The sequence below is a fragment of the Bufo bufo genome, chromosome 5 (assembly GCF_905171765.1).
Source record: "Bufo bufo chromosome 5, aBufBuf1.1, whole genome shotgun sequence".
In the NCBI taxonomy this organism is placed as follows: domain Eukaryota; kingdom Metazoa; phylum Chordata; class Amphibia; order Anura; family Bufonidae; genus Bufo; species Bufo bufo.
Window position 1 is genome coordinate 273,259,651 of NC_053393.1, and position 15,016 is coordinate 273,274,666.

At 43.4% G+C, this 15,016-nt stretch overlaps 1 protein-coding gene across 1 annotated transcript in view; it reads right to left on the reverse strand.

Moving 5' to 3' along the window:
• Positions 1 to 2,380: 2,380 nt before the first annotated feature.
• LOC121001647 (death associated protein) overlaps positions 2,381 to 15,016 on the reverse strand; it is a 77,578-nt gene continuing 64,942 nt past the window's right edge. The window contains exon 4 of the mRNA XM_040432820.1: positions 2,381 to 3,016. Coding sequence (XP_040288754.1) covers positions 2,894 to 3,016 — 123 coding nt within the window. The 3' untranslated portion in view covers positions 2,381 to 2,893. The remainder of the gene's footprint in view (positions 3,017 to 15,016) is intronic.

The following is a 15,016-nucleotide window of genomic DNA, read 5'->3' on the forward strand; positions in this document are numbered from 1 at the left end:
CGACTAGTTCGCATGGTGCCACAGGCGCAAATCCGTTCTAGAAACAAATGCCTAAAGAGGGCCACACTTGTGTAGAAATTGTCCACATAAAGATGGTACCCCTTGCCGAATAAGGGTGACACCAAGTCCCAGACTGTCTTCCCACTGCTCCCCAGGTAGTCAGGGCAACCGACCGGCTCCAGGGTCTGATCTTTTCCCTCATAGATCCGAAATTTGTGGGTATAGCCTGTGGCCCTTTCACAGAGCTTATACAATTTGACCCCATACCGGGCACGCTTGCTTGGGATGTATTGTTTGAAGCCAAGGCGCCCGGTAAAATGTATTAGGGACTCGTCTACGCAGATGTTTTGCTCAGGGGTATACAAATCTGCAAATTTCAGGTTGAAATGGTCTATGAGGGGCCGAATTTTGTGGAGCCGGTCAAAAGCAGGGTGGCCTCTGGGACGGGAGGTGGTATTGTCGCTAAAATGCAGAAAACGTAGGATGGTCTCAAATCGTGTCCTGGACATAGCAGCAGAGAACATGGGCATGTGATGAATTGGGTGCGTTGACCAATATGACCGCAATTCATGCTTTTTTGTCAGGCCCATGTTGAGGAGAAGGCCCAAAAAAATTTTAAGCTCGGAAACTTGGACTGGTTTCCACCGGAAAGGCTGGGCATAATAGCTTCCCGGGTTAGCGGTTATAAATTGTGTGGCATACTGGTTGGTCTCTGCCACGACTAAGTCCAAGAGCTCCGCAGTCAAGAACAGCTCAAAAAATCCCAGGGCCGAACCGATTTGAGCCGTCTCAACCCGAACTCCAGACTGGGCGGTGAAAGGGGGAACTACTGGTGCGGCTGAAGTTGGTGACTGCCAATCAGGATTTGCCAGCACCTCAGGGACTCTAGGGGCTCTACGGGCCCGTCTTTGCGGTGGCTGCGACGGGGTAACTATTGCACGTGCCACCGTACCAGCTTCAACTGCCCTTCTGGTGCTCGCTACTTCACCAGGTTGTACGGCAGTGCTGGTACTAGGTCCAGGAAGGGCTGCGCTGCTGGTGTATGCCTCACCACGTGATCCGGCAGCGACAGCCCCCACTCTGCTGCTCTTGAAGCGGATCCTGCGTAACCTGTGGTCTAGCGACATGGGGCCGGGTACGCCTGGTGCTGCCAGGGACCTCCACCTCCTCGTCCGAACTTTGGGTCAGAGAGCCACTGCTTTCCACAGGTTCATATTCTGACCCGCTAGATTCGTCAGATGAGGGTTCCCACTCCTCATCCGACTGGGTCAGAATCCTGTAGGCCTCTTCAGAAGAATACCCCCTGTTTGACATTTTGGACTACTAAATTTAGGGGTATTCCCTGAGACTACCCAAGAAAAAAAGCAAACCTGTCTTACAAAGGGGAGGCTAGCGAAGTACCGGAGGCTGCTGCGGTTGATAAAAAATATCAAAACTGATTTTTTTATCGCCGCAGTGCGTGTAAAATGAATGTGCAGTGATCAAAAAATAATAATTTTTTGTCACTGCGGTGGGGCGGGCGTGGGTGAACGCACGTGTGGGCGACCGATCAGGCCTGATCGGGCAAACACTGCGTTTTGGGTGGAGGGCGAGCTAAGGTGACACTAATACTATTATAGATCTGACCGTGATCAGTTTTGATCACTTACAGATACTATAAAAGTACAAATGCTGATTAGCGATACGCTAAACAGCGAATAAAAGTGACTGCGGTGCGGTGGGGTGGGCGCTAACTGACGCTAACTACCTAACCAAGGGGCCTAAACTATCCCTAAAACCTAACAGCCAATACCAGTGAAAAAAAAAAAGTGACAGTTTACACTGATCACTTTTTTTCCTTTCACTAGTGATTGACAGGGGCGATCAAAGGGGTGATCAAAGGGTTAATTGGGGTGCAGGTGGGTGATCTGGGGCTAAGGTGTAGTGTTTGGTGTACTCACAGTTCAGTCTGCTCCTGTGCTGGATCCAACCGACGAAAAGGACCAGCACAGGAGCAGACAAGCCATATAACAGATCATATTTACTAATATGATCTGTTATATGACTTTGGATTGGATTTTTTGAAAATCGCCAGCCTGCCAGCCAATGATCGTTGCTGGCAGGCTGGTGACGAAATACTTCTTTTAATTTTGCCGGCCCGCGATGCGCATGCGCGGGCCGGCTTTGAGCGAAATCTCGCGTCTCGCGAGATGACGCGTATATGCGTGACTCTGCGCAGCGCTGCCACCTCCGGAACGCAATCCTGCGTTAGGCGGTCCGGAGGTGGTTAAAATACACCTAAAAAAGCACTGTGGTCTTGTTTGTATCTGAATGGTGGTTAAATTTACATCTAATGGCTTCTGTGTAAACTTCAATACTGTAAAAAAGGAAAATGAAACTGTTCTTTATAACAATTGTCAAATTTAATGCAAAGCAAACATTTGTCCATGGTGAAAAATCTCCAGAGAACACATGTAATGAATTCTTACAGGGTTTCAATTTATCAGTAATCACACAGTTTGCCCAATTAGGGTTATATTAAGATCAATGTTCTGCTATATCGCAATGTGATTTTGCTTTTCCTCGGGTTCTATGCAGAGCCTTACCCCAATATAAAAATGAAAACCAAATTATAATTATAGATTCTATTTAAATTGTTCCCAAACATTTATTGTTATCCAACAACCTTATATTTGTATAAAACAAGTTCTCACATAAAAGCTTCATCTGACGCAGTGTACCTCAAAGGGTTAAATCAGGCATTATTCTATCATATTTGGTTCATATTGTGGAGGGGGTATTCATGTGTATTTTTAAATCCATGTCACAAATTTGGATCTTGGTAGATCCTTATAAAGACTATATGGAAATCAAATATATTTTCAGGATGTCCCCCCCCCCTCATCAAACTGGCTTAAAACTTGCGGGGCTGATGAATATGCTGGTTTACTTGTTGTGCAGGAGGCAGTTTCTCAACAGATGGATGTGGTTTCTGATGAGCGACTTGGGCTGCTGCTGGGGGAAAATCCTTGTCACCCTATATAGAAAAGAAAATGATAATGTTATTGATAAGTTTTCCTTTTCATTTGTTCCCCATTATCAATCAATCTAAGGCCCTTTACACACGACCGTATCAGTTTTGCAGTCCACAAATCACAGATTTGCGATTTGCAAAATAGCTATCGTCGTGTGCATGGAGCATAAGAATGTAGAAAAATAAATTTAAAAAAAGCTATAGATTAATATGAGCCATATGGATAGTTCATTTCATGCTGCAACATAATTAAAATAAGATGGTCTCGTCACATACTCCCTTATGCGCACTGTGAAGAAGACCAAGACCGGTTTATAAACTTAGGCGCTACATTTTCTTTGTGCCAATCCAACTAGTGAATACAAGTGTACAGAAGTAACTGAACAAAGCTTTTTGAGAAACTTGGTCCGAGAGCCTGGTTCACATTTACTTTATTCTATCGTCTGCTAACTGTATTAATCTCTCCAGGTCCAAGAAGTTTTGGGCCCTATTCCTAGTTTGTGTTTTTATTACTGCATTCCAAGAGCCACCAACTTTATTTCTCCAATAACCTGATATTGGCCAGATGAAGCGCTGAGGCTCAAAACGGCCGTTGACGTATGTCCCATCACTGAATTGTATGTTTGCCTGTCCCCAGCCACTTTTGTATTCAGCTTTTATGTATCCAGTTTTGAAGTATCCAGCCTTGATGTATTCAGCTCTGGAGAAAATAAAAGAAGATTGCACCGATTGGTGAGTGCCGCCTGTTTGGTATGATGGTATTGTGGGCTGAGCACTGCCTGGTTGCAGAAATTTGCACCTGTTATGCAGATGTGACATAGCCAGTCCGGCAAAGGAAGTTATACGCAGTGGCCCCACTCTAACTGTTTTCTGTGTTAACCATAGGAAGGCTTGTTGTTTTCCAGGTTTTATATTTATTAATGCTACCTTTATGGAGTTCACTGTGCAGTAAAAACATGTTATAAACTGCTACAAATTAGTTGATACCCATAGACTATTTTAGTACTACATAGCGATTCTTACTTCTGATCGTTTCAGAGAAATAATTCTAACAAGCAATCCCTTAGGCCTAATAAGCAAATGCAGCATGACAACTCACTGGCAACCAGCAAATATTATTAAACTCTGTAGATGCCATAGTCATTATTTAACAGCTCACACTTGCTGCAGGTGACACCACCTCAATGATGTCAGTGGGAGCAGCACTGTCCACTACGAGGTTGACAGTGCTATGTAGTTCCAAGGCCGCCTTCCAGTGACACCTAAATAGCTTATCAGCAGGGGTGCAGGGTGTCAGATTCCCACTGATGACCTAGTGATGGCCTATCCTGATGACCATCACTTAGTAAAAGTACCGATAACCCCTTTAATTGATCAGCCTTGGGAAAGGGTACATCAAGTTCTCGTTTTTCTTTTGTAAACAGAGCTAAAAAAGCGATTTAGTAGCTCTGCTTTTTCTTGATCACCAGTGACCAACTACATGTTATCATTGTTTTGCAGTCATACAAGCTCTGATCTCTAGCCAACTGCTATTTCTTTAGTGTGCTGGCCAATTTTATTGTAATTTTCAAGCGCTTTTTTTTTTATTTTTAAAGGAGTCTATCACTAGGAAATTCATTGTTACAATGCCCTGTACGGCTGACGCAGTGGAATGTAATGATACCTTTGCCTTAGTAATGTCACTTCATTCTTTTAAATGTACATGCGAACGAGGGAAGGACCAATCCGATTCCTCTGCCAGCACCTCCCAGATAAGATGACTGTGCAGGGAGGGGCTGGCAGAGGAAGCAGAAGGCCCAATGGTTCAGAGAGGCTTGGAGCTGCCCTCAGTGCTTAACTGCTCAGCTGCATATGGATTAAAAGTACCTTTTCTCCAGAAGCAAAGGATTAACAAGTGAAAGATCATTCCACTCACCAGGTGTTATTCCTGGTTTACCAGTAAATGTCAAGCTAGCTTTAAATACCGTTCTCTCATACAATTTTATTTATTTATTTTACTTACTTATATAGGTGATGACGTATTTCGCTGCACTTTACAGACATTGCTTGCTGTCCATAATGGAACTCACAATCTAAGTTCCCTATCAGTATGTATTTTGGAGGAGTGCCCGGAGGAAACCCAAACACATAGGAAGAACATATAAACTCCATGCAGATTGTCCTTGGTTAGATTTGAACCTAGCACTGCAAGTCAAGCAATGCTAACCAAAGAGCCACTGTGCTGCCAAGAAAAAGGCATTTGTCCAGCACTTTCATAGTATTACAATCTTCTGATAATTGAGTAATTGAAATACATATACATATTGTTGCCTGTTTTGAGTTTGAATAGTTTTCAGTTAGATCATAAAGTACACCAAAACGCAAAAACTGTAAGGCCCCTTTCACACAAGCGGGTTTTCCGCGCGGGTGCAATGTGTGATGAGAACGCATAGCACCGGCACTGAATCCTGACCCATTTATTTCAATGGGTCTGTGTACAAGAGCAATTTATATTTTTTTTTTCACGCATCAGTACTGCATTGTGTGAAAAACGCTGCATGTTCTATAATCTGCGTTTTTCACACAGCCCTGGCCCCATAGAAGTGAATGGGGCTTCAGTGAAAAACTCATTGTATCCGGAAGCAAGTGCAGATGCAATGCGTTTTTCACTGATGGTTGCTAAGAGATGTTACAAAACCCAAACAGGCCTCAATATACCAACATTAAATCAGGGCATAAATGCAATAACCAACATATACCGTACCTACAATTTTGTTCACTTACAAACAACAACACATGCCCAAAATAGTCAACAAATATAAATTCATTTTATTGCATAAAAAGTCCATATACATAGCATATCACAATATAAAAATAAGAATGAAGAGGAAACAACAGACGTATAAAAGGTGCCAGAATCGCCTAACCTATGCTGCTAATACCCTCAAACAGATGTTACACATGTCCAGCATAATCAAGATATAGATATGTGCACTATAAAGCATAAATATCACATAGTGGCCAGCCTATTATACCACATGGGTATGTCCCACAATATAAAGTACACTGCTCAAAAAAATAAAGGGAACACTTAAACACAATGTAACTCCAAGTCAATCACACTTCTGTGAAATCAAACTGTCCACTTAGGAAGCAACACTGAGTGACAATCAATTTCACATGCTGTTGTGCAAATGGTATAGACAACAGGTGGAAATTATAGGCAATTAGCAAGACACCCCCAATAAAGGAGTGGTTCTGCAGGTGGTGGCCACAGACCACTTCTCAGTTCCTATGCTTCCTGGCTGATGTTTTGGTCACTTTTGAATGCTGGCGGTGCTTTCACTCTAGTGGTAGCATGACACGGAGTCTACAACCCACACAAGTGGCTCAGGTAGTGCAGCTTATCCAGGATGGCACATCAATGCGAGCTGTGGCAAGAAGGTTTGCTGTGTCTGTCAGCGTAGTGTCCAGAGCATGGAGGCTCTACCAGGAGACAGGCCAGTACATCAGGAGACGTGGAGGAGGCCGTAGGAGGGCAACAACCCAGCAGCAGGACCGCTACCTCCGCCTTTGTGCAAGGAGGAACAGGAGGAGCACTGCCAGAGCCCTGCAAAATGACCTCCAGCAGGCCACAAATGTGCATGTGTCTGCTCAAACGGTCAGAAACAGACTCCATGAGGGTGATATGAGGGCCCGACGTCCACAGGTGGGGGTTGTGCTTACAGCCCAACACCGTGCAGGACGTTTGGCATTTGCCAGAGAACACCAAGATTGGCAAATTCGCCACTGGCGCCCTGTGCTCTTCACAGATGAAAGCAGGTTCACACTGAGCACATGTGACAGACGTGACAGAGTCTGGAGATGCCGTGGAGAACGTTCTGCTGCCTGCAACATCCTCCAGCATGACCGGTTTGGCATTGGGTCAGTAATGGTGTGGGGTGGCATTTCTTTGGAGGGCCGCACAGCCCTCCATGTGCTCGCCAGAGGTAGCCTGACTGCCATTAGGTACCAAGATGAGATCCTCAGACCCCTTGTGAGACCATATGCTGGTGCGGTTGGCCCTGGGTTCCTCCTAATGCAAGACAATGCTAGACCTCGCTGGAGTGTGTCAGCAGTTCCTGCAAGACGAAGGCATTGATGCTATGGACTGGCCCGCCCGTTCCCCAGACCTGAATCCAATTGAGCACATCTGAGACATCATGTCTCGCTCTATCCACCAACGTCACGTTGCACCACAGACTGTCCAGGAGTTGGCAGATGCTTTAGTCCAGGTCTGGGAGGAGATCCCTCAGGAGACCGTCCGCCACCTCATCAGGAGCATGCACAGGCGTTGTAGGGAGGTCATACAGGCACGTGGAGGCCACACACACTACTGAGCCTCATTTTGACTTGTTTTAAGGACATTACAATAAAGTTGGATCAGCCTATAGTGTGTTTTTCCACTTTCATTTTGAGTGTGACTCCAAATCCAGACCACCATGGGTTGAAAAATTTGATTTCCATTTTTAATTTTTGTGTGATTTTGTGGTCAGCACATTCAACTATGTAAAGAACAAAGTATTTCAGAAGAATATTTAATTAACTCAGATCTAGGATGCATTATTTTTGTGTTCCCTTTATTTTTTGGAGCAGTGTATATCCCCATACAGAGTACATAGCTAGGGAGTGTGTAATAACACTAATAAGTGATGGTAACCCAAAGCAAGAATACAGCAAGGGCAACAAAAACATTATATATACTAATGGGGTGGGGGGATGAAAGAAAGAACAAAAAGGAAAAGACACCAGAAAAAAAAAAAAAAAAAAAAAAAAAAAAAAAAAAAACACAACACCACAACAGAATAAGGGCTCTTTCAAACTTGCGTTGTCCGGATCCGGTGTGTACTCCATTTGCCAGAATTACACGCCGGATCCGGAAAAACGCAAGTGAACTGAAAGCATTTGAAGACGGATCCGTCTTCAAAATGCGTTCAGTGTTACTATGGCAGCCAGGACGCTATTAAAGTCCTGGCTGCCATAGTAGTAGTGGGGAGCGGGGGAGCAGTATACACAGTCCGTGCGGCTCCCGGGGCGCTCCAGAATGACGTCAGAGCGCCCCATGCGCATGGATGACGTGTCCATGTGATCACGTCATCCATGCGCGTGGGGCGCCCTGACGTCACTCTGGAGCGCCCGGGGAGCCGCACGGACGGTAAGTATACTGCTCCCCCGCTCCCCACTACACTTTACCATGGCAACCAGGACTTTAGCGTCCCGGCAGCCATGGTATCCACTCTGAAAAAGCTAAACGTCGGATCCGGCGATGCGCCGAAACGACGTTTAGCTTAAGGCCGGATCCGGATTAATGCCTTTCATTGTGCATTAATTCCGGATCTGGCCTTGCGGCAAGTGTTCAGGATTTTTGGCCGGAGCAAAAAGAGCAGCATGCTGCGGTATTTTCTCCGGCCAAAAAACGTTCATCCTGAACGGATTTCTCTCCATTCAGAATGCATTAGGATAAAACTGATCAGGATTCTTCCAGCATAGAGCCCCGACGACGGAACTCTGTGCCGGAAGAAAAGAACGCAAGTGTGAAAGGGCCCTAAGAGATGTTGTTTGTAAACCTTCAGTTTTTTATCACGCGTGTGAAAAATGTATCAAAACGCATTGCACCCACACTGAAAAAAACTGAACAACTGAACACAATCGCAGACCAAAACTGACTGAACTTGCTTGCAAAATGGTGTGAGTTTCACTGCACGCACCCGGACCTAATCCGTATCGTTTGTGTGAAAGAGGCCCAAGTGTCTATGCTGCACATTTTAAGCAGTGGATTTGCATATGGAAAATCCCCAGCATTTTAGCAGTAACGTCATTTTCAAAAATATCATCCAAGTAGTACACATTTAACATTTGCAAAATGTTAAAAGGGAGTCTCACCTAATCTGAGCGTTTTAGACCGCTCAGATCAGGTTATAGACTCTTTGACCCTTATTACAATGGTACCTTTCTCTTCTGTGTCCCTCGTCCAGATCATGAAAATAACACTTTTTAAACGTATGCAAATGAGCTTTTGAAGGTGCCCAGGGGCGACGTTACTGGGCAATGTGCCCAGAAAAACACACCTCTTTCAGCCCTCTGGCCCGCCCTTCTGTCCTATTATTACCTCCTCCTCTGCCTCCAGCCAGCGGACGTCACAAGCGGCAAGAGAAGAAGTCAGGCTGGGAATAATAGGACAGAAAGGCGGGCCAGAGGGCTGAAAGAGGTGCGTTTTTCTGGGCACATCGCCCAGTAACGCCGCCCCTGGGCACCTTCAGAAGCTCATTTGCATACGTTTAAAGAGTGTTATTTTCATGATCTGAACACAGAAGAGAAAGGTACCATTGTAATGAGGGTCAAAGAGTCTATAACCTGATCTGAGTGGATATCGTCCTTTGTGATGCAGCAGGTGAGATCTGGCACAAATCCACAGCATTTCCACGATAATTACCACAACAAAATCTGCACCATTTAGTGCAGATTTTGCAGATGCCGAAAATCAGCAGATGCAATGTTGTGTAAATGCCAATTTGGAAAGAAGTAATGTCGAAGCATTGGCACGGATATTATGGTTGCAATTCCAGACCCCAGCAAGTTTAAAGAGGTTGTCTGGGCTTTTACTATTGATGACATACCTTCAGGATAAAGATCGGCGGGGGTCCGACACCCGATTCCCCGCCGATAAGCTGATTGAGGAGATTGCGTGCACAGTGTGCACGTGTCGTCTCCCTTCTCTCTTCCTGCTCTGCTACTTCTGTCTATGGCAAAGAAGCAGTGCTCCTCATACAGCTGATCGACATGGGTGCCCGGTGAAGATAGGTCATCAACAGTAAAAGCCTGGACAACCCCTTTAATTATCAGATCTTGCAGCATCATATATGCCTCTGATACTGCACATTTGGGTCCAAGGTTGGACTGGAAACTGTTGCTGTAATACGGATGCTAAAATGCGCTAATATTACAGCCATCTAAATCTAATAGAGCTTGCTGATACTTCGCTACTGATGGCAGTTTTATAAACACATATACATACCCACTGTTAATTTAAGGAAATGTGACATAAGAAAATGACCTCTTGATTAAATCAAGTTTTTATGTAAAACTTCTTAAGGAATTACTGTTGATGCTATTTTTAATATCCCATGTAACCATCTACATTAAAAAAATATATATAAAATTCTTCAGTTTGCACACTGGCCACTAGGCATCTTCTGGTGCAAAAGATTTATTACCATAAGCTAGTATTGGGCGATATACCTTTACATTTAATACTGGTCTAAATGACTCGTCTGGTTTTTGAACCCAGAGAAATGTGACTTATCCAACCCTTTTTCGTTTAGTCTGTTCTGGATATTTTTCCTGGAGCAATGGCAGTCTTTAATACTTTGTCTAGATACCATTTTGTGTGGAAAGACAGGGATTTTTTCTGGAAAGAAAACCTTTTTAGGGGTGAGGTAAAACAGTTTTTTTTTTTTATCAGATTTATGACCCACAAGCTATGGATATTTTTGACAGAAGGGAATGGATAATTGCTTACCCGAATAGGATTTTTCATAAGTATTTGAGCATTTGGTTTGGTGGAGGATTGTTTTCTTTAAGTACCGGTATATATTTTGGCGAATGTTTTTCGGGACTGTATCTGACTTATGTGAGCAACTCTCTAAACGAAAGGTTTTTTTGGGTTGACCTGACTTTCGAGCCCTGTATCTCATTTCTACTTTACGAATAAACTCTAGACCAAACTAATTACTGTTTTCCAGATTAGTATTCATGTGATTTTAGGGCTAAAATCAGCCATTCCTGATGTGAAACAACTTTTTTTTTTTACAGCTGTACATTTTTGTTGATTTGGTTATATAAAAATACAAAAATCTAGATACAAAGACATAAAAAATAAAAGCAACTTCAAAATGAGAAGCATATCCACAACATGTAAAACGGATAATCATTAACCCCTTAGTGACCACTCATACGCCTTTTTACGGCGGTCACTAAGGGGCCTTAGGCTGGGCCGCCGCCTTTTTTACGGCGGCCCAATCTAAGCGCTGCACAGGGACCCGGCTCTCACATGAGAGCCGCGGCCCTGCTCTAACAGCCCAGACCGGCTGGAGTACATATCCGGGCTGTTAAACACTTTAAGACAGAATTGCTAATTCTTAGTTGCCACTAAAAAAGCGCAATAACAAGCGATCAAACAGTGCCATTTACTCCAAAATGATACCTATGAAAAATACAAGTCGTCCCGCAAAAATCAAGCCCTCACACAACTCCATAGAAAAAAAAGTAAAAAAAAGTAAAAAAAAGTTATGGGTCTTGGGAAGTGGCAATGCGAAAAAAAATTATTGCAGAGTTTTATTGCAAAAAAGTTGTAAAACGAAAAAAAAAAAAAAAAGTATATGTATTTGGCGTAGCTATAATCGTACTGACCTAGAGAATAAAGAGATTGCATTATTTATACAAAAAATGAACGCCGTAAAATTAATAACGTAAAAACGCCAGCCAGGAAAACAAGGAAAACAATACGGTACATTCTTTCCCTAACTAAATTGGGATATAAAAACTTCAAAAATAAGCCCCACTAAATAAAAAGGGTTGGGAAAAATTTTGAGGTGCCATCATGGGTTTCAAGAAAAACTATTACCGGTAAGCAATACCCCTTACCCATGACAGGACCCATGCTGACTAAACTATGAACTTAGAATTAAGGGGCGGAACACCACTGCTTGCAGTACTTTCCTCCCAAAGGCAGCATCAGAGTCCAGATGCAATCTGTAGTGTTTTAAGAGAGAGTATGGGGCGAAGACCATGTGGCCACTCTGCAAATCTGAGATAAGGAAGAGTCAGCCCAAGTAGTACCTACTGCCCTAGTTGAGTGAGCCCCAAACCCCTCTGGAATGGGCAGACCTCTCGCCGAATATGCACAAGATACGGCTGACTTAACCCATCTTGCAATCGAGGCTATGGAAGCTTTCTTTCCCTTACCAGATCTCTGAAACTGGATCAGGAGATTTTCATCTATTCTCCAATCCTTAGTACATTTCAGGTAAGGCTACTTTCACACTAGCGGTTTTTGCAGATCCATCATGGATCTGCAAAAACGCTTCCGTTACAATAATACAACCGCATGCATCCGTTATGAACGGATCCGGTTGTATTAAGAGATCAGTCTTGAACACCATTGAAAGTCAATGGGGGACGGATACGTTTTCTATTGTGCCAGAGAAAACAGATCAGTCCCTATTGACTTACATTGTGTGCCAGGACGCATCCGTTTGGCTCAGTTTCGTCAGGCGGACAGCAAAACGCTGCAGGCAGCATTTTGTTGTCCGCCACCAGAGTGGAATGGTGACTGAACGGAGGCAAAGCGGTGCATTCTGAGCGGATCCTTTTCCATTCAGAATGCATTAGGGCAAAACTGATGTTTTGGACCGCTTTTGAGAAACCTGAACGGATATCAAAACGGAAAGCCAAAACGCTAGTGGGAAAGTAGCCTAAGTGATTAAACATCTTCTAACGTCTAGACTCTAGACAATGATAATTTTGTTCTATAGAATTAATGCAAAAAGGTAGAACTATGTCCTGGTTTCTATGGAAGTCAGAAACCACCTTAGGCAAGAAAAAAGGTAAAGGCGTTAAAATGACTAGCTTCCAATATATTTGTATAAGGAGGAAAGGCTGAAAGGGCCTGGATCTCAAAAAACTCACCTAGTAGATGTGATAGCTAACAGAAAAGCCATTTTTAAAAGTGAGCATCTTGATTGGTATCTCCTTAATAGGTTCAAATGGAGAAAGTGTCAAGGCAGATAACACTACATTTAAATCCCATGGGGGAGACAGAGGTAGTTCACAATTTTTTCATCTGGCAAAAAATGGTGAACTAAGCGCGCCCAGGGATCTCACTGCACTTACTATTATCCCTGGGCGCTGCTCCGTTCTCCCTGGGCGCCGCTCCGTTCTCCTGGGCGCCCAGGGATATTAGTAAGTGTAGTGAGATCCCTGGGCGCCGCTTTACAGATCAGGACACTTAGTTCACAATTTTTTGCCAGATGAAAAGGTCCTGTTTAAAGAGGGCCGTAATCTGGAGGCTGCTGATAGAAACCTTTTTATCCAAGAATGATCTGCCAGTTTAAAATCGTAGAAAAAAAACTCAGCGCCGCTACTTAGACTTAGAGTTGTACTTTTTAGATTCTTGTCCAGGCCTGCTTGCAAAAAAATTTGTATGTCAGGTACACAAGGTGCCTGTAAGGGGTCAGGAGACCTTCCCAAAAATTTAGAGAATGTATTCCAAATCTTAACATACTTTTTAGCCGCGACCTCTTTCCTACTGACCAGTAAAGCAGAAACTACCTCATTTGACAAGGCCCTCCTAGCCTATATTATCCTTTCAATCCTCCAGGCTGTTTCTAGTTGTAAAAGATCTGGTCTGGGGTGAAAAACTGGACCCTGATACAGAAGGTTGTCCCACACTCAAAGCATCCATGGGGGTTCCCTCGCTAGGTTTTGCAACATTGAGAACCAAGCTCTCTTGGGCCTATTAAAATCAAACAGCACTCTCCTGGATAACTTTCTTCAGGACTATGAGAATGAGCAAGTATAGATGGAAGGCATATCCGAACTCCTGATCCCATGAACAGGTTAATGCGTCTATCCTTGTCGGGAAGTCCTTTCCTGCTTAAAAAAAAACAAAAAAAAAAAAACACACATGCCAGGGCATTGTCCTTCCCTCCGAGTTGAACTGCTCTGAGAATGAACTGGTTCCTCTCTGCAATCTGAAAAACCTCCTGGGATAACATCAACAGATCTCTTATTCTTGTGCCCCCCTGGAGGTTTATATAAGACACTGCTTTTGTATTGTCGGAATATATTATTACAGTTCTTTCTGCCAATGTCGATGGGATTCTTTATATCGCCTCTTTTATTGCACTTAGTTCCTTGTAGTATGAGGAACGGTTTCTGGATTGAATGCTCCATCTTCCCTGCCAGAAATCTCCCCCTGAATGGGTGTGTCCATGGTGATTGATACCGGATTCTGAGACACCCAAGGGCATCCACTGGCTAAATTTGTTGGGTTTGTCCACCACAGTAATGATATACTTGCTACTAAACTCAATGAAAGTTGTAGTCCAAGGATAGGGGTGAACCGTCCCAGTTCTTTAGAATGTCCTCCTGCCATGGCCTTGAATGAAACTGAGCATAGGTTACTGTGGGATGGTGGATGTCATTAAACCTAGTACTGACATAGCCTGTCTCAGGGAACACCCATAACTGAGAAAAAGATCCTGTATTTTGTCTACCAATAACATCACCTTCTGTTCTGGAAGGAAACGTCTCTGTTTTTGGGAATCTAGTGGTATCCCCAAAAACACGCATCTCTGAGAAGGAAGTAACTTGGATTTTTTCCAATTTATCTGCCATCCTAATGATTCCAGAATTACACACAGCTGATCTGTCTCCTGCTCCAAAGACAATTCTGTCTGGGAAATTATTAAAACGTCGTCTTAAGGGATTCTAGAGTGATTTTTAAATCTTACATAGGCTGCTACTTCCGCTATAATCTTGGTAAACACCCAAGGAGCCTGTGATATTCCAAAAGGGGAGAGCTTTGAATTGCAGATGAAGGAGAACCCAGAACCCAAACTGCCATAGATCTATACCCTTGCATCCAACAGTTCTGGGAGAGGATATTTATGGCAGATGTTAAAGTCTCCATATGAAATTTTTTGTATCTCAGATTCTTGTTTAATCTCTTTAAAATTCAAGATTACTCCTGAAGGAACCATCTGTTTTTTTATTTTTTATTTTAAAAAAAAGCAGAGAACAGAACCCGGTTCCTTTTTCCCACCTCGGGAAGTAAACTTACCACCCCTTTCTAAAGTAAAGTAAAGAAAGAAAAAAAAACTTCCCTTTGCAAAATTAAAGCCTTTTCTTCTTCTTTTGGATTCTTGGTTATTATAAAAGAAAATCTTCCTGAGGTGAGAGAAATTCTATTTGAAACCCTCTTAA